This window comes from Metschnikowia bicuspidata (genome assembly GCF_001664035.1).
Source record: "Metschnikowia bicuspidata var. bicuspidata NRRL YB-4993 chromosome Unknown METBIscaffold_1, whole genome shotgun sequence".
Classification (NCBI taxonomy): Eukaryota; Fungi; Ascomycota; class Pichiomycetes; order Serinales; family Metschnikowiaceae; genus Metschnikowia; species Metschnikowia bicuspidata.
Genome location: NW_017387731.1, coordinates 2891913 through 2914258, shown reverse-complemented (window position 1 = coordinate 2914258; position 22346 = coordinate 2891913). Strand labels below are relative to the sequence as shown.

The window sequence follows — 22346 nt, the reverse complement described above, 5'->3', positions numbered from 1 at the left end:
TCGTTCTATTGTTTGAAGCATTGGTGACTTCCATGACCCATCGGCAACTCAAATTCCCGCTATCGAGGTACCTGCATGAATTCGTGAACTGTAACAACAACTTCTTCCTTGATGATTAAACAAGCCCTCCAGAGAACTCGGCCAGTAATTCTGTGTCGAGCATTCAGCATCTCATGTTCACTCAGACATGAGGTTAATAAAGCAACTTCGGCCTCCAAAGACGAAGTGACCCATTTCAATGCTCTTGCCTCCAGCTGGTGGGATGTGGATGGACCACAGAGGATTCTTCACAAGATGAATTTACTTCGAATGGACTACATCAATGAGGTCATCAAAAACAACGTCAAATTAAATGCCGACACAACTAGTGCAGATGAAGAGGTATACATTGCCCCATACAATTTAGACCTACTCCCTAAGTCGATTAAAGATCGAATTTTGGAGGAGCAAGACGAGAAGAGGGCCGAGATTTTTGCTGAAAAGCCGTTAAAGGTCTTAGACGTTGGTTGTGGTGGAGGAATACTTTCAGAATCCTTAGCGAGATTAAATTATGTTGACTCAGTGAAGGGAATCGACCTATCAGCCGACGTCTTAGAAGCAGCGAAGGTTCATATGAAGAAAGATCCAGACCTTACCGATGTCTTACTGTATGAGTACCAAGCAGTCGAAGAGTTACCTAAAGGGGAAAGATTTGATATCATCACCGTGTTTGAGATGCTAGAACACGTAAGTTATCCTGCGCAGATCTTGTCTGAGGTTTTTGACCGCTTGGAAACAGGCGGATTCGTCTTTTTGTCCACAATTAACAGAGACTTTGTCAGTTGGTTCACCACTATCTTTATGGGGGAACATGTTTTGGGTATAGTGCCTGTTGGAACACACTCGGTGAAGAAGTACATCAACGAAAGTGAGATCCGTCAATGGTTGCATTCGAGTGAGTACAAGAAAAACTTCAAGATTGTTGATTCACGTGGTTGTGTTTACTTACCCGCATGTGGATGGAAGTTTACAAGCAACGCGGAGATGGGCAACTACTTCATGGCTATTCAAAAAATAGGATGAGACCACCCTGTTCCACACCTTGTAAATAGTACAATTATCGAATTCTGCACCAAACCTACATGTTGAGAACATCGAGCACGCAGTACAACAACAAACATGTTATTCAATCTATAATTCCTCTTATTCAATGGTTGATTCCATTCATTGACTATGATGAATCATATCCTTGTCATCCGATATCAACCGCTTACTGAGATGCGCACTGCACACCTGGACCTTGTGCTCCCTCTTCTTCGTCAGAGTCGTAGGCATCGCGTCTGCCTCCAGACTGGTGCAATCTTGGGTCGACCTCAGTCAAGTCGCACTCATCAACACCAGCACCAGCTGGAATGGTGTATTTGGTTCTTGGTGGCAAAATCGACTCCAATTGCTTCAACTTTTCCTCGGAAGCAAACTTGCTTCCTGGGAACTTAACAGAGAATTTGATGAACAAGTGGCCCTTGTCACTGCTTCTGTAGACTGGCATACCTTGCTTCTCGATAACACGCAAGGCACCTGGGGAGATGACCTCACCAGGGAGGACATTGAACTTGATGTAATCACCAGAAATATGCTTGAATGAGACCTCTCCACCGGCCAATGCAGTTAACAAGTCGATTTCAGACTCGTAGTACAAGTCGTTGCCCTTTCTGGTGAATGACTTGTGTGGCTTCTCGTCGACAACGAACACAACGTCTCCAGGAGTAACACCTGGCTCCTGGTCACCCTCACCAGAGAAGACGATTCTTTGACCGTCTTTCATACCTGGGTCGATGTGAACTTGCAAGATCTTGCGCTCAGCCAGAACCTTCTTACCCTTACAAGCGGTACATCTGTCCTTGGCATCGCAGATGTCACCACTACCCTGACAAACGTCACATGTGGTTTGGAATCTCTGGATCATAGGGCCCATCTGTCTGGTGACGAACTTCGAGCCCGCACCATGACACGAGCTACACTGCTTGATCTTGCCCTCTTTACCACCACGGCCATCACACAGCTTACACAAGACGGTCTTGTTCAAAGCCAACTTAGCAGATCTGCCCTTGTACAACTCCTCTAACGTGCAGGCGATAGTGTGTTTGATGTCCTTGCCTCTGGCAGGGCCTCTAGGAGCACCTCCGCCCATGCCTCCGAAACCGCCACCGAAAAACTGCGAAAAAATGTCGTCTGCGCCCATGCCGCCCATACCACCTGGACCGCCACCGCTCAAGCCTTCAACACCATAGGAGTCGTAGACTTCTCTCTTCTGGTCGTCTGAAAGGACCTCGTACGCCTGCGACAACTCCTTGAACTTTTCTGCCGCCTCTGGGGAAGGGTTCTTGTCTGGGTGGTATTTCAAGGCTGCTTTTCTGTAGGCCTTCTTCAACTCGTTCTCGCTGGCTTGGGGCGAGACGCCCAAAAGATCGTAGAACTTAGTGTCTTTCACCATTGTGCTTGCGTATGAATGTGTAGAAAGTTGAATAAATAAACGTTGAAGCGCCGCTCTACAGTTTTATCTCACGACACAGGAATTCAATGCTTATGACAGAAGAGATTTTTCGTTGCGCGCCGTTTTGTGGAACATTCTACAGTTTTCGCATGCACGTGATCCGATGAGGCCTAGATTAAACGTGATTACCCTTTTGAGAGAAAGTATACGGCGGATAATGTTGGTGTTGCAGAAGGCATAAAGAAAAGGGGACGAAAAGCGTCTGAAAAAAAAAAAGAGAGGAAAACACAAAAACAAAATGAAAGAACCTTCTCTGTAGGCTGATGATCGCACTCCTATAATTTTGATGTGGGGAATCGATTGTAATCGAGCATATGATTATCCCCCCAAGACTGGGAGTATCCCGGTCAGTTAGTAATCACGGCATATTGCGATTTTAACGCTCGTATGCCTGAGCTTTGATATGTCTAGCTTCTGAAACAGTTTATTTCGACCAGTGCGTAATACTTAAGATGTAAGCGCATGCGATATTCCTTGCGCCGCCTGAACCTGCAAATTGCAACTTCACCAAGTAGTCTCACCCTGCGTGCTCAACCACTTCGGAAACCAACTTTCCGTTTTTAATGGTGTGAATCAATTGCTCAGGAACAGGGATCTCCACGAAGTCGTCGCCATCGAGAACATTGATATTCAAGGCTGTGGTGTTTGAGCTAATCACTTGTGAGTCGGCGTCAACGCTCTCTTGCGACAAGTAAATGCTGCCTTCCTCGCACTTATCCACACTTATCAATGGCACCACACCAGTGACTTGCACTCCAAATTTGAAAGACTTGATGACGTCAACACTAGAGATTAAGGAGTCCACCACAACACCGGTCTTGGTCGTCTCGGAGATGGACACGGCGTTTCCCTTGCCTTTAATTTGAATGGTGACGCCACTGGTCTTTCCGATAAAAACGGATTGCGTTTTTTCAACTTCAATCACAATCGGCTCAGGGGCATCCATAGCAGTGAAGTTTTCAATGATCCATTTCGACCCGTCCACAAGCTCTTTACGGGCAGGCTTCTTTTGTGGAACATTGGTTTTTGTAGATAACGCTGTAGGCTTCTTGGGAGGCGTTGGCTTTCTTTGAAGAGTACCCTGCTTTCTCAACTCTGGGTTTTTGTGTGTCATTTGAGACTTGTCTACCTTTTTGAGACCAGCCGTCACGTCAGATCCCTTGTTCAAATCGGCAAATACAGCACCAAGCCCGCCACTGTTCTCTGGTTTGGATGCTTCATCGAACAAGTTAGCAGGGGGAGCGGGAGGAGGGGGCGGTGGAGGCGCAATTCCGGTTGCTCCGTTACCAGAGACTGGACTCTGTCCATCTGCAACAGGAGCCGATTCCGCAGCCAAAGTCTCTTTCAATAATTTACCCTTGGGGTTCCACGAGGGCCCAGTAGTATGGTATTCCTTGACATATGCACGCAAAGCATCAAAGATGGCATAGAAGGATTTGACCCACTCACCATGCACCGCGTCCTTCTCCTTGAAATCCTTGATGACTCTGTTTGCCCAGAACTGGGCGCTGTCTTTGATATCGGAGATAAAGGAAACTGGCGTCTCGCTGACAATCCACCCAAGCACAGGAGCTCCGTCGCTCAATGTGTTCAAGTGGTTGAAGTACTCCGAACGGCGGTTGGCGTCTTTGGCTGCGCTAATAGCACTGATCTTCTCGTTGATTGGCCGCAAAGCCTCCATAAAGGCCGGGTCCGCAGTATCTGGCTTTTTGGTCTGCGACACAATGACCAAGAAGCGAGTTTGTGCCACGAAGGCGTCTCTGAAATTGCCAGCAACCTCTGCCACCACCAGATCGATCTTCAGCAGGATTTCGACGAAAGGATCTACAAGGCTTTTGACGAGGTCTTCAAATTCGCGCACAGTCTTCACCTTTTCTTCCGACTCGGGTTGAGGAAGACTGGACTGGATTTCGGGGTCTTCGGCTTGATCTTTGACCACGTCATTTCCAACCTTGGGTGTAGTACCTGACTTGTAAGTCTCCTCTTGGAAATGGGTGATATCCTCCAAACGAGATGTGGCCTGCTCTAAGCGCTTGAGAATATTAACTATATTATAGCCTTGCACATTGAATTGGTTTTCTTCCAGCATGGTGGTTGGTATGTGGGGAGTCAAGTGCTAGATGGGAGTAAATAGTGGTCTGGCGTTGCCCGCGACACGTGACGGGGCTCGTCCGACTTTCCGGCACTAGCATTCGCCGCCTTGCCAGAGATTGTTACAGGTGAGCATGACCTCCTCATTGAACAGAAACGCTATAGAAAAAAGGCCCTCATATTTGCTTACGCCTCGTGCTCAAGAGCGTTCAGCATATGAATAAGTAAATGTAAAAAACTCAGCAAGTTTGCCCACTCAGAACAAGCTGCGAATGGCGTGTTCGACAGCTGGATCTAGAAGGTAGATGGAGTTCCGATAGTTTATCCAGCCATGTCTGCGAAAGAATCGAAATGCTTTTTTCAAAAGACCACTTGTAATTTGATTTTCAAAAAATCTTCAGATATTTGTGCATTGTGACCGTAGGCATCCCCGCTGATAGTGGAGGCTCCGGACACGCAGTAAAATTCCATCAAGGCACGCTCGCTGAGACGAAGTCTAATGTCGCATGCGAACGGGTGTATATCTTCGTAGCGACCCTCCGGACAAGACCAGCAAAGAATCTATCGGAAAACTACTTTCGGACGCTTTCACGCAGGGACGCCTCACCACATATCATGTCTGCTTTGGATCAAGAGCTCCCGCCCCAGAAAGTTCACTTGATACGCGAGTCGAAAGCTTCCGGAGATGCAGAGCCATTTTACAACAACTATAAGGAAGGCGTACCGATTGCGATAGACTTCGGCTCTGACACAGTGAGGGCAGGTTTAACTAACGCGTCTGAGCCTTGCAACATCTTTCCGAATATTGTCGCCAAGCACAGAGATCGCAAGTCCAACTACACGCTCACCTTGATTGGCAATGATGTTTACAGAGAGTCGGTGCACTTTCCAACTCTCAGAACAGGAGCAAAGTCCCCATTTGACAATCTGATGATTACCAACTGGGACTCGGTCGAAAGCATACTCGACTACTCGTTGGAGCACCTCAGCATCACGTCTGACAACGGGTGTCTCAACAATCCAGTGATCATGACCGAAGCTGCTGGAGCCCCGTTCACTTACAGAAAAGGAATGTATGAAATACTCTTCGAGGCATATCGAGCACCGAAAGTGGCTTTTGGAATCGATTCTCTCTTCTCGTTCTATGCCAACTCCAAGAAGAAAGACGGGTTGGTCGTGAGTGTTGGAAATAACCTGACTCACTTGATACCAGTCCTTGGAGGAAAGGGCATTCTAACGAACTGCAAGCGTATTGATTGGGGAGGCGAGCAACAGCTGCTGTTCTTGCAAAAAGCCCTAGCTCTCAAGTACCCGTACTTCCCAACCAGACTCACCAATGATCACACCAAAAACATCGTATGTGACCACGCGTACGTTGCCCAAGACTATGCCTCAGAATTGTCTACCATCTTGGACATGGAGACGCTAGAGAAAAAAGATGTCGTCATACAAGTTCCTGTCGACATCGCGCCCGAAAAGGCCAAAAAAAGCGAAGAAGAGCTTGCCCGTCAGGCTGAGAAGAGGAAGGAACAAGGCAAAAGACTTCAAGAACAGGCACAGAAAAAGAGATTAGAGACTCTTATGCAAAAAGAGAAAGAACACGCGTACTACACTGAACTTAGGGATACTATATCAAGCTTGAGTAAGAATGAAGCCGAGCGCCGTGTCATTGCCGAGGAGTTCGAGAACGTTGCAGACTTGCATAAGTACATTGCCACTTTGGAAAAGGCAATCAAGAGATCCAAGGGTCTGGAGATCGAAGAGCCAGAGGAGGAAGTCGACCCTGCTTCGACATGGCCGTTGGCTGAGATCCCAGACTCTGACTTAAATGATGAAGAAATCAAGGAGAAAAGAAGACAAAAACTCCTCAAAAGCAACTACGAAGCTAGAGTTCGCATTCGGGAAGAAAAGAAAAGAGAGGAAGAGGAACAACAACTTTATTTGAAGGAGCAAGAGGAATGGAGAATACGCGACTTAGAAGGCTGGTGCAACGCAAAGAGACTAGAGTTGGCCCAATGCATCTCTGAATATAAGATCAGGCTTAAGGCCATGGATGCAATGAAGGACAGAAAGTCTATGGCGGCGCAACAGCGAATGAAAAATATTGCCGATTTGGCGAGTGACCAGGCCTCAGGCGCTGCTGCTAAAAAACGTCGTCGTGCTGGCCCCAGTGCAACCATAGACAACGACCCAAACGATACTTTTGGAACAAATGACGCCGATTGGAATGCATATCGTGACATAAGCAATGCGAGTTTGGAAGAGGAGCAAGAGTCAACCCTTGCCGAAATCAACAGGATAGAGCTAGAGTTGTTGGACTTTGATCCGGACTTTCACACAGAAGATACATTTGCAGCTTCAGAGAAGTTTGACTGGAGAAATCTGGTTTTGCACAAGTTCATCCATGGACCTCGGCCGAACTTAACGCTTACAATGCAGGCTGAGGGGCATGATCCTGAAGAGCTCTTGAAAGATCCAGAAATTATCCGCCGCAATCACCAGATCCATATTAATGTGGAGCGGATAAGAGTTCCTGAAGTATACTTCCAACCTCAAATCGCAGGTCTTGATCAAGCTGGTATTCCCGAGATAATTCAGAACATACTTTTGCGCAATTTTGACGGTATCTTTGATGTTGGCGGTCAACTGAGACAGATGATGGAGAACATTTTTTTGACAGGAGGTGGAACGTTGCTTCCTAACTTTGCTGATCGTTTAAAGTCAGAGATAACCAGTTTTCTACCAACTGGCGCCCCCATTAACGTTTGCAAAGCAAACGACCCACTCTTGGATGCTTGGAAAGGTATGCAAAAGTGGTCCAGTGCGTCAGACGCAAAAGAAAATTACGTTACACGAAAAGAGTATGACGAAAACGGACCAGAGTATATTAAGGAGCACGGCCTTGGAAATGTCAGTCTCCGCGAGCTTTGAGAGTTTTTCGAACTGTGAATGCAATACTATAATACACTATTTCTTAGCATGGGGGTTGAGACCCTTTCTCTTCATACTTCTCTTGATGGATTTGTCGATCAACTCCAGGTCCTCGTCGTTGTCAAACTCGGCGAAATCATCGTGAATAATTCCCTCTTCTTCCGCTTCAGATCTTGCCAAAGATTCCTTCTCCTTGGCTCCTGATTTCGTGATGTCGTGAGGAGATGGAGCAATCTTCTTGAACTTTGCAACATAGAAACCATCAACATTATAGGTATGAGGATAGTAACGTCTCGTTAAAGAGATGGTTGGGTTAAAGTGCTTTCCTCTAAATGAAGTAAAACCCTCTTTACCAATTTGCAAGCCCGATTCAACAAGCTTGACATTTGGCCTTTTTCTCAATGCATAATCCACCACATCTTCGTTCTCCTCAACAGCGATAGAGCAAGTGGAGTAGACAATGACACCGCCAGTAGCGGAGTGGGCGTTGACAGAGTCTATAGCACTCAACAATAACTGCTTTTGCAAGTGTGGGATTTGAATGAAGTCTTTCTCGGTACGGGAAACTTTGACGGATTCATCTTTGGCAATCACACCGGTACCAGAACAAGGAGCATCCAACAAAACCCTGTCAAAGCCACCGATCACCTTTGGGAATTCACGTGCATCGTAGTGACAGACAATGGTGTTTTTACAACCCAAACGCTGGATGTTGGCAATCAAAGATTTAGTTCTGGCCTTGTTTGCATCGTTGGCAAAGACACATCCAGTGTTCTTCATCAATGCAGAAATATAGGTGGTTTTACCACCGGGCGCAGCAGCCATATCCAAGACACGCTCATTTTCCTTGGGGTCCAAAGCCATCACAGGTAAAAATGATGAGGCAGCTTGCAAGATGTAGTGACCAGCCAAGTATTCAGGAGTAGCACCGATAGGGACTTGGGAGTCGAAAATTTGCAAGCCAACCTTAGTCCAGGCACCAATTGGCTGCAAGTTGACACCACGGTTTACAAGTGTCTGAGCCAAGTCTCTTCTTCTGGTTTTCAAGGTATTGGTTCTGACAGTTGTTGGTCTGGCAACCTCGTTGGCCTCGAAAAACTCGATAGCTTCAGCAGGAGAAAAGAGGTTGAAGAGTTTGTCTGCCAAGAATTCAGAGTAGCCGAAGTATTCACAGATGTCTTTGAGAAGTCTTCCCGTGTAGTCTGCACGAGATTTACCCTCTTCAGACAATTCCTTGAAGTTCTCCAACACCTTCACGATTTCAAGCATACGCGTTCTGACAGTTGTGATGTCGACGGGCTGTTTCGCAAGTTCAGCTTCCTCTTCTTCGGTTGGCAAGACCTTGGCTCTGGGCTGAGCAGCGCCTTGCACCAACTCCAACTCCGCCTCTTCTGCCTCCAACTCGTCTTCTTCGTCAAGTTTCTTGGAGAAGGCCTCCATGTTCTCTGCATTCAATTCCTCTAACTCATCATTGTCCTCATCATCAGAGAAAATTGGACGTTCTCTGCCTTCCTCATCAGAGTCCTGGAACTCATCGTTGGCACCCTCAAGGTCCTCGGCATCGAACTCGTCATCTTCTGGGAGAGAGTCGTTGTCATCATCGAAGAGAGACTTTTTTGCAGATGCCAACTCTTCCAAGTCAACCTCTGGAAGATCAGCAGGCACCTCTTCCTCATCCTTTCTAGTTTTCTTTACTGACTTCTTGCTTTTCTTATCACCTTCATCACTTCTCTTTCTTTTTTCTCTATGTTGTGGTTTCAGAGAGTGTTTGTTCTTTCTCTCCAAGAAATCATCCAACGAGGGTGGAACTCCCTGCTTGTTTTTGGCCCTTCTTCCCATTGTTTGGCTTGTGTTTAGTTGAAGTAGTTGAAGTTGTGGAAAGAAAAACCGCGATGAGCTTCGAAAATTCGCATCTCTCGAGATATGGAGGTGAGCGAAAAAAAAACGCCTACACGCTGGCCCATCACCAAAAGATCTGTACGCCAAATCAAACTAACTACGTATTCTAGTTTGTTTGTATTAGCACAACCAAACTTCAATTGAGTTCAAAAAGGCTGCTATCTTGTACTTTATCATACATATCCCAAAAAATCCTTCTGAAGTCTTTTTGCTACTTGCCGGTCCATCACTCGAAGATCTGTAGCATATTGTCTGAGACAGTACGAGAATTTCACACAAAAAGGCCAAAAGCGACTTTTTACACTCAAAGAGAATCGATTGAAAATGGATTTGAACAAAAGCCACCTGATTGTTGTGGCCAATCAACACGTGCTTCTCAGGTTGCCATCTGAAGCTTTAAAGGTGGTACACTTGAAGGAAGATGGAATCATCAGTTTGGGAAAATTTGGAGCCTTCAAAGTTAGCAGTATACTCGGGCATTCATTCGGCACGACATTCGAGATTATAGAAGATCAAGTAGCTGTCCCCGTCAAATCCTTGACGAGCGTGGAAGAAGTCCCAGAGAATGAAATCGATGAGGAGCAGCTTACAAAAGATCAAGTGACCAAGTTTTTCGAAGTGAGCGCCGAGTCAAATCAAGATATCATCAATATCGGATCGAAAATTCAGAAATTGGACAGCAAGCAAATTGATGACCTCAAGAAGTCTGGTGCATCATCCGACATCGGACAGAAAATTATTGAACAGATTATTGCAGGCCACTCTGCTTTTGACAAGAAAACGCTATTTTCCCAGCAGAAGTACTTACGTCGGAAACAGCAGAAATTCTTGCGCCGATTCCAGGTCGAATATTTGGGTCTGTCTCAACTTTTGCAGTACTATATCGACAAGGATATTCAGAGGGTTAGAGACATGAGCGAGGAAACGTTGGGTATGTTGCTCAGTCATGCCAATATTCGTCCGGGCGGAAACTATTTGCTTGTTGATGACACTTCAGGTGTAGTTGCATATGCTATGTTGGAGAGGATGAAAGGAGAGGGAAGTATTCTTCTTATTCACGAAAATGAGCATGCAAACTTGGCAGCTTTGCGTCATTCGGATTACTCTGACGAGTTCCAAAAGAAAATGATTAAGACTTTGAGCTGGCTTCAATTTGCTGAGCCAGAAAACGAGAAGATTGACTGGGAAGAACTCCCACAGGAAGCCATTGATGAGATGAAGCCCACAAAGAAACTTCAGTATCATAGAAGGCTGAAGAGGGCCGCTGAAATCAATGAAGCTTTGGACATGGTAACTCAGAGTAATTTTGATGCATTTGTTTCTGTTTCGAGTCTCAATATGCCCTCATTTTTGTCGTTGGTTGTTCCTCGCGTGGGCGGATCACGCCCGTTGGTATTTTACAGCCCGTTCAAGGAAGCTCTTTTGGAGACCCAACACGAGCTCTCCCGCGACAAGAGAGTGTTGGCTCCTTCAATATATGAAACCAAGGCTAGAAAGTACCAAACGATACAAGGCCGTTTACATCCACTTATGACTCTGCGAGGATACGGTGGTTACATTTTGTCTGGTACTAGAGTGTTTCCAGCTGATGGTCACATTCATGCTGTTGGTAAAGGAACGAGGAAGAAACCAAGACAGGAGACATCTGCTACTCCAGAGGCAAGCACCACAATTCCGGTAGAATCTGCAAAGGGGAAGCCCGACGCTGCCATGGAAGAGTAGGTGACCGGACGCCCTTCCGTAAGAAAAGGAACACACTCATCTCGAGATACTATGAATTTATAGAACCTTCCATTTCAACTAATCTTTCGCTTTGGTCCACTTCAACCTAGTTTCATTATTTTATGTATCCCCCGTTCACCAACAGGCGCAAAAATGACATTGCAGAGCCTCTCTTCCACGCTACTACACAACGCAAATTGTTTGCCAGGTCAACATACCTGCCACACAACCAGTCGTGTGGAAGCTTTTCAGCTGTTCTTAAGACTTGATCCTCGTATCCAAGCTCGAAGATTAAGCCAGCAGATAGCAGTGGTAATATTAACTTATCTATTAGAGCTTCGTAGAACTCTAAATGTCCCACCAAGGCCTCTCGAGGCTCGTATAATCTCACAGACAATTCGGGACCGTTGAGTGCAAGCGGCTTTTTATAATCATTTTCAGGGATATAAGGAGGGTTCGATGTCAAAAGATCAACTCTCGGTAGCCTATCTAGGGCCTGAAAGTTGAAGAGATCGTCCTTCCAGAAGTCCACTTCAATTCCACTGTGCTTCCTGTTTCGCAAGGAGAGTTGGATAGCAGCGTCGCTGAAGTCAAATGCCTGAACCTGAGCCGATGGAATCAAGGATTTGAGCAAAAGGGGAATGCATCCACTACCAGTACATGCATCAAGAATCGAAATAGGGCTTTTGGATGAAACTTCATAGGCTTCGGCAGTCTTGGTCACCCATTCTTCCGTTTCCCACCTGGGGATGAGAACATTTTGCTGGCATAAAATCTCGAGGGATCCAAATGGCTGGGAGCCCAAAATGTATTGAAGGGGCTCAAGCTTTGAACGTCTTGCGATGGCCTCTGCCCATTTCGATTTAGGAAGTTCGTTCTGAATCCAGCGTAGCTCTAATTTTGCCAACTCCACAGTCCTGGTAGCTTTTAAAAGAGGCGGCAACAAAGGACTAAATGAAAACGCCTCTCTGATCGTCTTTCTTGATATGCGTGGCATTTTGATGTCTATGTTTATGCGTAGAATATCTGCGGGCCATACTCGCAGTTAACGGGGCACTGGCCCATGAAATAAGCGAGTCCCGGAAAGTAGGTTGCCCCATCGTGGGTTCTGATTTTTAGTAATCGTAGGGTCTTCAGGCTTACACAAGTCACATTTTAGAAGATAGCTCTGATACACATGTTTGGAAGGCGAAGACGTTCGGTTCTTTATCTTCATTAGTATCCTCTATATACAAGTTTACAATCCCTTTCTGACATAGTACATGTACGATCTCTCGTGGACGTGGTCGGGGAACGGAGAGATCACTTCCGAGTGGCCTGGTCTTGCGACTGGATCATTCAAGTAGATAGCATGACATGTTTCAAACGACACCTCAATATGGTGGGGCAAGATCGCGAACGCTCCAATAAATGGTCTTGGGGTCCATGGAGTGAAAAATGGCTTAGATGGATCTTGACGACCAAACAAGCCCTTCTGCCAAGGCAAGTTCACAACGGCTTTAGACTCGTCTTCAATCACTGCATCCTTATCCAAAGGAGCAACGGTCTGCAAAGATTTGCCGAAGTCCGAAGTGAATGGGATGGTCTTGGCATCTTCTGGCAATTTTTGAGTTTCCGCGTCACGGCGTATTCTTTCTAATTGCTCGTTGACAATTTCACTAAGAATCTTCTTGACATTGGAAGCTTCCTTCGCAGCCACAGTGGATCCGAACTCTGTGCTCTTTGTCGAGATGTACTTGGTGCAGTCGTCGATCAGATGGGCCGCCACCAAATCATGGCCAGATTTCTTCAAGATTTTGTATACCTCAATACATTTTGCCAGGTCTGTCTTGTCCGACGAGACGAGCAGCAGAAATTGTTCAGGTATGAGTTCCTCAACGTCCTTACCATTCGCAATTTGCAAGATCTCTTTCAAAATAAATTGTCTCGTTACACGTTTCTGCGTCTGAAGCATATCAGATTCGATCCCCGCGTTGGCCTTCTTGATTTTCTCCACCCTTGACTTTTTATCCTCGTTCACCAAAGTGTTCAACGAAGCAGGTTTCATTTGCTTCAAGTCCCATGCATCCTTGGGGTTCTGCCTGACCATGCTGACGTACTTGTTCCACACAGCAATCTGCTGGTTGTCCACTTTCACCGCCTGTTGAACACTAGGTTTAACTCTGCCCATTGCAAGCATGACCTTTTCGGGAGTGACGCTAAAAATGTCGCCACTCTGCAATGGGTACGCAGGATGTCTGATGGTGACACCGTTGACCTGAACAGAGCCACTTCTGATGAACTCTCTTGCTTGTCTAACCGAAGATGCAAACATGGAACGGAACAAAGCGAACTCAAGTCTCTTCTCCAACACGGCAAAAGTTTGTAAACTCATGGGCGTTGGAAATACATTCACACCTTTCAAGGAGGCATCTAGCTGGGCAACCGACTCCAATTTGGGCAGGAAAAGAGTCTTCCATCTGCTTTCAGTCAAGTGCTCTCCATGATAAGCTCTTGTTTCTCTCTTGGCTTTCCATTTCTGTTGAAATAAAGTCAAGCCCTGGTATCTTATCGGCTGTTTTTTGTACAAGTTGAACAAGTTATACTTGTTCATGGAGGCACGCACGCGGCCCCTTGCCGTGGAGAACAAGTTTTCCGCTTTTCTGGGCATTTCTTGACTGGCGTCCCTCTTTCTTGCACGGGTTGGGATCACTGAAAAAAAGTAGTCGAAAAAGTCGTGCGAGCGCGAAGAGAAGCTAGGCGAGCTCACTGCAAAGTATAAGTACAGTATGGGGAAAGGAGCCATGAAGCGGATCCCCAGTTTTTTTTTTTTTTGAGGGCCATGGTGGTCATTTCACAGTCTTCATTCCCACCGTACGTAATCCATACGCTTTGGCAGCATTGTTTTGTGTGGCCGCGTGCACCTCGTGCGATTTGCTGAGAAAGATGGGTGCAATAGTCTTGAGACGGTGGGCTGACTGGCACCCAGGGCCAGAGCAGTACAACCCAAAGCAAGCCGCAAAATCCCACACGAGTTTCATCGGATCCAGATATGTCATGCCAAAGGTAATAAAAGAATGCCGTGTCTTGCTGAGGCAATTTTTCTTGTGCCATTGCATCTCGTCCACCGTCGCCGGCTAGCTGAGGCACCCGCATAGGTAATCTCGCTAAGGTGGTGCAGATCGCACGCAGCGTCAAAGGCACGTATTGGGGACAAGCCACATCCCACGCCAAATTCCCCGACCGAGTATGCCCGGCAAGAGGATATGGAGCATCGAACAAGAAATCCTTCTACTCAGTCTTGTGTGCGACTCCAAGCCGGCGGGGGCCGAAAGAGACAACAACATTGCGAAAATTCTCGTCAACATCAACGAAAACATCACTGGCGAGGATTCGTTCACTGAGGAGCAAATATGGACCAAGTTGGCAGATTTCTTCGATCTCCAGAAAATTGAGGACATCGAAAAGGACTCCGAGGGCGAGCCGGGAACGCCGCGGAAGGAAGAGCGGTCTCGGTCAAGTGCCGGGGCCAAATCAAAGGATGAGCCCACCCGTGAGTCGACCGTGGAACAGCGTGGAACACCTGATGCGGCAGGACCCAAGCCAGAAACAAACTCTCCCGCCAAATCGGCGGAGCCGCCCGAGTTGTATTCGTCCGAGTTGAGCGATGTGGAGGGTGAGGAAACTGAACTTGAGAAATTACACGACAAGAACCTAACGCTGCCTCCACCGAGGGAAATCAAGAGGCGGGGCCGCCCGAAGAAAGCTGTGAAACGCCTTCCTGCGAAGGAGAACGCGTCAAAGGAAAGCCTGGCTACCACACCCAAGAAACGAATGAGGCCGACAACCAAAGATGGAGAAGACGAAAGTGCCCCCAAGCGCCGCCCTCTGAGTTCTCAGGGTACAAGACGAAAAGCAAAAACAGACACGACACCTGAGGCGGAGCAGGCTTCGAATCAGCCTTCGCAAGCAGAAGACAGTGCCGGCAGACTACGCGATGATACAAGAAGAGAAAACACGGGATCTGGTGATGAAGTGTATCCCAAGGACGAGGAGCCTGCAAATGCAGAAACCAAGAGTGAGATTCCGCAAGACTCCGAGATTGCAGACGAAGGGCCCAAAACTAGAAGGTCAAGAAGACAGGCTGTCCGTAGAAGTACTCGCAACAAGTAGAGGCAAAATGCTAGGAAATATGATATATTAGTGTCTATGCTAAACATCAACGTTGAACAGCCCCTGGCATGTAGACCGGGATTTTTTTGCCTAGCAGCACATTAATCCTTGCGGATTTGGCCTACTTGCCCAGCACAGCATGAGCACCCACCACTGTGGAGGTCGTCGTCTGAATCAAACTCATCAGAATCCATTTCTGCGAGTTGCTGATCCAAAAGCCTGACGTCGATCTTCGGCTTGCTCGGCTCTTCGACTTTCAGGTCCGTGCGTTGAGCTGACATATCATTGGTCTTGGGGATTTCGGACATCGATAGAGGTATGTTGGGTCAACCACCTCATTTCGTCAGTCACATGTGCGTTGGGTTACATGTGCACTACGCCCAGTGTAAATACTTAGCTGTAACAAAATTAATAATGCATTGGTGTAGAAAAAATATAGACTCTGAAACGTCATGTGACGTGGTACTTGGGGGAATAAGCATACGCAGCTTAGGACAAAAGCCCCCAGACCTTGCCCAAGAAAGTAGTTGGGGCTTCGTCTTCCCAAACCATGTCATCGATTTCTCTGACTCCCGTGTCAATGTCAATCTCATCTAGAGGAGTGAGAAGGGATCTCATTGTGAAGGCATTTTTGTTCAAGCCGTTGTAGTAGAAATGAGCCACACACCAAATGACAACGTACAAGATGACAGAGATGTAGGCCGTGAAGAAATTCGAGGCAGTGAAGCCATAGAAACTACTGAAGCCTTGCACAAAAACTAAGGTGAACCCCAAACCAAAACCGTAGTAGGCACACCATGGCATCCACATAGCCTTGAAGGGTAGCTTATCCCTGCTTATGTTTCTCGACTTCAAGACATTCATAAATCTGATGTGAGAAAATGAGATGTTGACCCAGGTGATCAAGCCAGCGACAGCAGTGATGTTCAACAACCAGTCGAAGACCGTGTTGCCGCCTTTAGAAAGAGTCAAGTAGCCCAATGAGCCGAATACAGCCGTGAAAAGAACTGCAATGTATGGAATTCCATGCTTCGTAACTTTGCAGAAAAATTTGGGGGCAACACCACTCTGAGCCAATCCGTACAAGATACGAGAGCCCGAGTAGACATTGGAGTTGGCTGCTGAGATAATAGCAAGAAGAATAACGGCGTTGAAAATGTCAGGTAAGACAGGAGTACCAGAGTTTTGGATGGCAATAAGGAAGGGAGAAGAGGAAGCAAATGATGACTCACTGTCCAATTTGGGGTCGTTGTAGGGCACCAACAAGCCCATGAAAAAGATGGACATGATGTAGAAAATGCCGATTCTCCAGATAACTTTCTTGATAGCAGCGGGGACGGTTTTTCTTGGGTTTGCAGATTCTCCACAAGAAACACCCACCAACTCAACTCCCTGGAAGGTGAACAAAGCGGAAATCAAGGAGTTCAACCAGTTTAAGAATCTAGCGGTGTTGATGTTGTTCACATATTGAGTGAATTCTCCTCCATCGCCCCATGGACCTGGATTACGCCAGTATCTAAAGCCCACAGGTCCAGTTACACCAGCGCCACAAACCATGCACAAGGCATAGATCAACCAGCCAACAACGGCGATGATTTTGATGGATGAAACCCAGAATTCAATTTCACCATAGAACTTCACAGGAACCATATTTGAACAGGTGATGAGCACCCAGAAAACAGAAATCCAGACTGCCAAGGGTACATCATAAGTCCAATACTCAATAATCTGCCCGATCACAGAAATCTCTAAAGAAAAGGTGATGGCCCAGGAGAACCAGTACATCCAACCGTTGGCACATCCCAAGGCAGGAGAGCCGAAACGAGTAGCAAACTGAGTGAACGAACCGGAACAAGGAATGTATGTGGCCATTTCACCAAGCGACTGAGTAATGGAATACGCCAAAGTAGCGATGAATAGATAGGAAATAAGTGCCATGACTGGCCCAGCAGCAATGGGTCCTTTCGTAGAAATAAAAAGACCAGTACCGATCGTGCCACCGAGGGCAATCATGGAAATATGTCTTGCCTTCAAGTTTCTTTGCACTTCAGTTACTTTCAATTCCTGGAAGTCAGAGACGGAATCATCCCCACGGACATACTGGACATCCTTGGGTGACGACGCAGACTTTTCAATGTCCGACATGATGAATAGTGAATGTGATTTGATGTCAGCAGTAGTAATGCCACGAATATTAGACCAGGCGAGGGTGACAAGATTTAATATTGGCAACTAATAAAGGATATGCAAGTATTCCAATGAAAGAGTGTGCACACGGCAAGGGCAATTACAGATGAGAAAAACGTTATAAATTTCACCTAGAGCCGCTGGAGCACAGGGATATGTCCATTATAAATGCAGCAAATGTTTTCCGTCACGTTTTTCGTTCTTATCGGAGTACGCCCGGACCTGCAAGAAGTCTGCGTTGTGCACCGGAATGATATATCACTTCTCGCATCTACCGGAGTGCCGCCCCGCGAAAATATATTGCCGTGATGGCCTGGCAGTATATGCAGGGTGACCAGAGCACAACGCCGTTCCTCTACCTACATTGGATAGAAAATTCGCCTTCTCTAGACTATTTCGGTGGCACCTGCGCTTAACGAAAAATAAGGAAAACAATTTTCGATTCCTGCTGCCTTTGACGGCCACTTCTTATCTGGAGGTCCGAAGCAAGGCCATATCGGGACTAAGAAGATACGGACAATCGAATTTGCACAGAATAAGCTTTTCTTTTTGCTTATCTGTGATCCCCAGCTTTTCTCCATTCTGTCCGCGTACATCCCCAGCTTTTCTCCATTCTGTCCGCGTACCTCTGGACTCGTAGAGCGGTCAGCAGTTGAGCTTATTTCGTTTCATGAATTAAGCCGCACTCATCGCTTGCGGCTTTTTTTTTGTCTCTATATCGCCGAGCAGAAAAAAGAAATAACAGGACATGTTACACAGGGATTTTACAAGAAGAGATTAGGAGTGTTTTGACTTCCTGAATTGAGGGGAGCCCTTGAAACACAGATTGATGGGGAGGGGGGAGGCAAGTTAAAACGACACTATTTGAGTGGGCGGGGGTGGCACATCACTCCGTAGACGGATAGTGTGAGAGACGGCACTTTCCGGTTTTAACTGAGAAACCGTTAGTACCGAGGCAAAATTTTCGCATCGTCCTCCGCAACGCCGTGCGATTCGGATATGCAGGTTACTAGTCGGAGTCGCGGGGGTGTCTGGTGATGCATATTGATTCCATGCAAAGATGTATGAAAACGGCGTTTAGCTCGAACATCTACAAGAAAAAGTAGACATAACTGATCACACGATTAGTGGCCATGTGTGTGCATCCTGGCCTTGCAAGCAGGCAATTAAATAAGGTTTTTTCTTCGGGTCTTGTGATAAGCTTCAAACAGTTGATCTTGTAATTCTTGGCGCGGCCCAGCTGATATGATGGCGATGAGGCTATGTTGCCAAATGCTCACCGAAGAAGGGTATTATCCAACTCACCCCTTGGAATGACACTACGATAATGATGACAGTAAAGCATGAGTTTAGCGCGGGTACTAGAATTACTGGTTGAATTTGTCGACTAAAAGGCGAAGCCTTTGTGAAAACTAGAATAAGCCCAGTTTGATTATCGTACAGTACGCGGGGCTTTCATGAAATCTTAATTCCGCACAATGTAGTGATTGGACAGGGCGGGCCATGATCTGACTGAGAACGTATTTGGAATTATTCCAATGTTTACTTAAACCTGATACCCAGTCCCTTATGCAGATGGAGAATAACAGCAGACTGACGAATAGAGTGTTCAACGATTATGAGATCAAGTGCACAGTAAACCGTTGTTCTGGTTTCTGCTGTTTCAAATGCAAAAACTTACACTAGCAGCCCATCAAACTGACAATGAAATACCTCCCTAGATGAGAACAAGAATTCACGAATAGCGGTGAAGTTTTGCGCAATTCCTTGCACAAAAATGATTGACTATGAATTGGCAAACAAGGGATGGGCTAACGGTGAGAGCAGCTGTTTCAGGCACATTAAGCTCTTCTGTGGACCCTGCTGAAGTCGCAAAATTAAGTGACTAATAAGTCAGTACGTTTAAATTGTTCTGACTCAACCCAAACTTGCTTTTTCTGGAGACAGAATATACAGATGCTTTACTAATTAGCATTGTTTGATGTACAAGTACGGGATGAAATGGGTATTGATTAAAACAAAAACAAAAACTTAGAACATTCGACTAGTGCCTAGTTGTAAAGGATAAATTGACCACGACCGGAGGTAACACTGAGGGTGCAACCGTCCGTGTTGTCACCGGAACTAGACGTGTAGATGCCCGCCTCGTAAGAACAAGAACCAACGGTTGTGGCATCGGACTCACCCTCGATTTTCACGTTGAAGTTGGCAGCATCCACGTTGTTAGGGTTTTTGATCAAGGAGAGGTAGGAGACACCAGAATCGTAACCAGCACCAAAGTTCAATGGAGCCCAGTTACCAACGCCAGAGCCAGAGGTACCCCAAAGACATCCGTCTTTCCAGGAGACACCTGCGTTGTTCACGTAGTATTGGGCAGATGTCTTACCGCCACTGTTGGTCGTATAGTACGTTTCTTGGTTCACGACGGTAAGAATGGAAGTCTCGCCGGCATCAACAACAGTTGGGATAACCATGTTCTCGGTACCTGGGTAGTCCGTTCTACAGATAGCAACAGTTTCGTCGAGCTCGCTGACAACAACAGCAGAGTCGACACCCCACTCACACAAGTAATCTGTGTCAGTGTTAGTTCTGTACAAGTATCCGTCCTTACAGAGCAAGCCACCAACGGAGACACCATTGGATGGTTGCTCAGATGGCCATTGCGTCTTGGACATACCCAGCTGACAAGCGTAAGAGCAGTAAGACCCGTCCTCACAGCTTCCTCCAGTCGAAGTGTCAGAATTGTAGATACCAGAGAAACCTCCGAATCCAAGGTGGTCAAGGTTGATGATACCCTGGCCCGAAGCACCGGGGAAGCTGCTGCAAGCAATCGTTCCATCAACGAACTTGGTAGTTGGGTCGACGTACGATTCTAAATCACCGCTGATGTCGTCAGCACTGACAGAACCGGAGGAGCTCGAGACAGAAGTCGACGTGGAAGTAGACAGAGTGGCGGACTCGCTGTCAATTTTAGCAGTCGAGGGGGATTGGGTTGTCTCAGCAGCATCAGGAATCTTAGAGGTGGTGGCACTGGTGGTAGTGGCCAATTCACCATCTACGGTGACGGTTATGACCTCTGTCTCGATGACTACCTCTCTTCTGTGCTGGTGGTGACGGTGGTACTGGGTGGTAGAGCAATCTTCATCGTCTCTTTTCGCTGGAGCAGCTGCGGCCAAGGAGGCAAAAGCCAACGCCAAGGTATACAAAGTGGTGATTTCAAGTCTCATTGCTGTCTATGGTTAGTAGTCTGATTGCAAATTATTTCGTATACCAAAAATGCGAGATCTGAGGCAAATGCGACATTGCCGCGGTTCACGACTGCACAAACTGCATAAAGCATAAAATACATGCAGAATGAGCGCGAATTATTGTTGTGAAATGCATCGCGACCTTCGCAACGCTGGATGCCGAGGTGAGGACCGAGGGTACGCACGCCGGCTGTTTGACAAATCAGGAGAAGTATGGTCTTGATGCTGGTCTGCTCACTTGTGTTATATAATTTTTCGAAGCTTATGTTTTGATTCTGTAGAGACCAGAAAACCCACAGGCAAACTGAAAATGCTAGTAGATGCCTCGAAGCTCGTTTTGTTTTCGAGACCCTGAATCAAAATGAGAGATCTTTAAGCCAAGGTTCTCCTCGAGTAGGTTCTCCTGGAGTAGGTTCAGCAGAATCTCTATGAAAAAAAGCTTGCATTTGTTCAAGTGTGTAAGGCTTCGATCCATCTTGACTGCCTTGTATCAAACAGGCCCGATTTCTGTAGTTACGAAATGCCGATTATTTTATACATACTTGAAAACTGGGGATAACCGTAACGTAGATACTGAAAGTATGTAGATAGGTCGGGGGTTAAAGGAATGACAGGTTAAACCGAAACGATTGTTTTCAAAGGAGTGAAGTTTAGCAAGGAAAGAAAGAGAGGAAAAAAAAAGCGACGGGGGATCGTTTTATGGAACTCGAATGGGCCTGCTGCTGCTAGGTAATCGCCGAAAGGAGAAGTGATATGATATGCAGGATACACTTGGCCAGAATCCTGCGAAAGTATGGCCCGCTAGGAGCGAAGGCATTATTGTATGCGAACCGCTTAATGACTAAAGCGGAGCGACGGATCCACATGGCTAGCCCCCCAAAATTGCGAGATTTATACACAGTAGGGCTTGATGATTTGAGGATGTTTCCTTTCTGAAATTTCTCTTGTTTTGGTACAAAATACGGACCCCTGACTCACTTACTGTGGGATAGCATTAATATGTGTGATTTTTCATTAGTATGATTGTTTGCATCTAATCTGACCCCTTTCCCACATACATAAGCTCAAGATTCGTGGTCTTGTTGGTAAATTTGAGGTGGCCATAGACTCTACTATACGAAGGTCCCCGCAAGTGTGGCCATTTCGCGGTAACCACAGGAGCTACATTATCTCACAACCCTTGCAAACCGTGCAGGACGCGTGTCTAAATACATGGACTACTTGTGTGCACAGGTACAGGAAAACACGGGGTATAGACGCAAGAAGACTGCCCAGGCGAGCAGACCCCATCCTGCTTGTACCTACGGTACCGTCTTACAAACAAAGGGGGCCTGACGCTGATTAGATTTTGCTTGTTGTGCGCAGGCAGGTCGTCGGCGAAGCAGCCCATAGAACATACTGCATATTCTCTCTTCACTTGCTTGCGAGTGCATGCAGCTATTGTGCGCGACCGACCCGAGGTACGAGCCAGCAAAGTAAACAGTAAAAGACCTTGGCATGAAAAGCGGGGTTCATCAAAAGTCCAAGTGAGTAAAGTGCGGCAGAGTTGATGATTCGACCGACATCTTCTTCTGTACGAGAAC

The 22346-nt window shown here is 46.6% G+C and overlaps 11 protein-coding genes across 11 annotated transcripts; 4 read left to right on the top strand and 7 right to left on the bottom strand.

Annotated features, from left to right (window-relative positions):
* Window positions 1–111: 111 nt before the first annotated feature.
* On the top strand, window positions 112–1062 carry COQ3 (hexaprenyldihydroxybenzoate methyltransferase; the record flags this gene model as incomplete). The annotated part of the gene is made up of 1 exon (XM_018856815.1): window positions 112–1062. The coding sequence occupies one exon, from the start codon at window positions 112–114 to the stop codon at window positions 1060–1062; it is 951 nt and encodes a 316-aa protein (XP_018714133.1).
* Window positions 1063–1249: 187 nt separating this feature from the next.
* YDJ1 (type I HSP40 co-chaperone) lies at window positions 1250–2473 on the bottom strand (the record flags this gene model as incomplete). The annotated part of the gene is made up of 1 exon (XM_018859482.1): window positions 1250–2473. The coding sequence occupies one exon, from the start codon at window positions 2471–2473 to the stop codon at window positions 1250–1252; it is 1224 nt and encodes a 407-aa protein (XP_018714132.1).
* Window positions 2474–2681: 208 nt separating this feature from the next.
* Window positions 2682–5071, bottom strand: SRV2 (adenylate cyclase-binding protein). The gene has a single exon (XM_018855551.1). The coding sequence runs from the start codon at window positions 4620–4622 to the stop codon at window positions 3051–3053; it is 1572 nt and encodes a 523-aa protein (XP_018714131.1). The 5' UTR covers window positions 4623–5071; the 3' UTR covers window positions 2682–3050.
* A 168-nt stretch (window positions 5072–5239) lies between these two features.
* METBIDRAFT_37608 (uncharacterized protein) lies at window positions 5240–7555 on the top strand (the record flags this gene model as incomplete). Its single annotated transcript, XM_018856897.1, has 1 exon — window positions 5240–7555. The coding sequence occupies one exon, from the start codon at window positions 5240–5242 to the stop codon at window positions 7553–7555; it is 2316 nt and encodes a 771-aa protein (XP_018714130.1).
* An 18-nt stretch (window positions 7556–7573) lies between these two features.
* METBIDRAFT_110028 (rRNA (cytosine-C5-)-methyltransferase) lies at window positions 7574–9586 on the bottom strand. The gene has a single exon (XM_018853898.1). The coding sequence runs from the start codon at window positions 9392–9394 to the stop codon at window positions 7592–7594; it is 1803 nt and encodes a 600-aa protein (XP_018714129.1). The 5' UTR covers window positions 9395–9586; the 3' UTR covers window positions 7574–7591.
* METBIDRAFT_30084 (tRNA 1-methyladenosine methyltransferase subunit) lies at window positions 9511–11490 on the top strand. The gene has a single exon (XM_018855550.1). It carries the CDS (start codon window positions 9779–9781, stop codon window positions 11174–11176), a length of 1398 nt encoding a protein of 465 aa, XP_018714128.1. The 5' UTR covers window positions 9511–9778; the 3' UTR covers window positions 11177–11490.
* Window positions 11292–12173, bottom strand: METBIDRAFT_76629 (S-adenosylmethionine-dependent methyltransferase; the record flags this gene model as incomplete). Its single annotated transcript, XM_018858565.1, has 1 exon — window positions 11292–12173. One exon carries the CDS (start codon window positions 12171–12173, stop codon window positions 11292–11294), a length of 882 nt encoding a protein of 293 aa, XP_018714127.1.
* A 240-nt stretch (window positions 12174–12413) lies between these two features.
* Window positions 12414–13826, bottom strand: METBIDRAFT_76628 (mitochondrial 37S ribosomal protein uS4m; the record flags this gene model as incomplete). The annotated part of the gene is made up of 1 exon (XM_018858564.1): window positions 12414–13826. The coding sequence occupies one exon, from the start codon at window positions 13824–13826 to the stop codon at window positions 12414–12416; it is 1413 nt and encodes a 470-aa protein (XP_018714126.1).
* A 142-nt stretch (window positions 13827–13968) lies between these two features.
* On the top strand, window positions 13969–15398 carry EAF7 (Eaf7p). Its single transcript, XM_018855549.1, has one exon. It carries the CDS (start codon window positions 14405–14407, stop codon window positions 15326–15328), a length of 924 nt encoding a protein of 307 aa, XP_018714125.1. The 5' UTR covers window positions 13969–14404; the 3' UTR covers window positions 15329–15398.
* Window positions 15399–15817: 419 nt separating this feature from the next.
* Window positions 15818–17473, bottom strand: METBIDRAFT_35687 (arginine permease; the record flags this gene model as incomplete). Its single annotated transcript, XM_018856644.1, has 1 exon — window positions 15818–17473. The coding sequence occupies one exon, from the start codon at window positions 17471–17473 to the stop codon at window positions 15818–15820; it is 1656 nt and encodes a 551-aa protein (XP_018714124.1).
* Window positions 17474–19566: 2093 nt separating this feature from the next.
* SUN41 (putative glucosidase) lies at window positions 19567–20742 on the bottom strand (the record flags this gene model as incomplete). The annotated part of the gene is made up of 1 exon (XM_018859480.1): window positions 19567–20742. One exon carries the CDS (start codon window positions 20740–20742, stop codon window positions 19567–19569), a length of 1176 nt encoding a protein of 391 aa, XP_018714123.1.
* Window positions 20743–22346: the final 1604 nt, after the last annotated feature.

Coding starts and splice junctions, on each gene's coding strand:
- SRV2 (XM_018855551.1), bottom strand. CDS start 4,622: ATGCTGGAAGAAAACCAATTCAATGTGCAAGGCTATAATATAGTTAAT.
- METBIDRAFT_110028 (XM_018853898.1), bottom strand. CDS start 9,394: ATGGGAAGAAGGGCCAAAAACAAGCAGGGAGTTCCACCCTCGTTGGAT.
- METBIDRAFT_30084 (XM_018855550.1), top strand. CDS start 9,779: ATGGATTTGAACAAAAGCCACCTGATTGTTGTGGCCAATCAACACGTG.
- EAF7 (XM_018855549.1), top strand. CDS start 14,405: ATGCCCGGCAAGAGGATATGGAGCATCGAACAAGAAATCCTTCTACTC.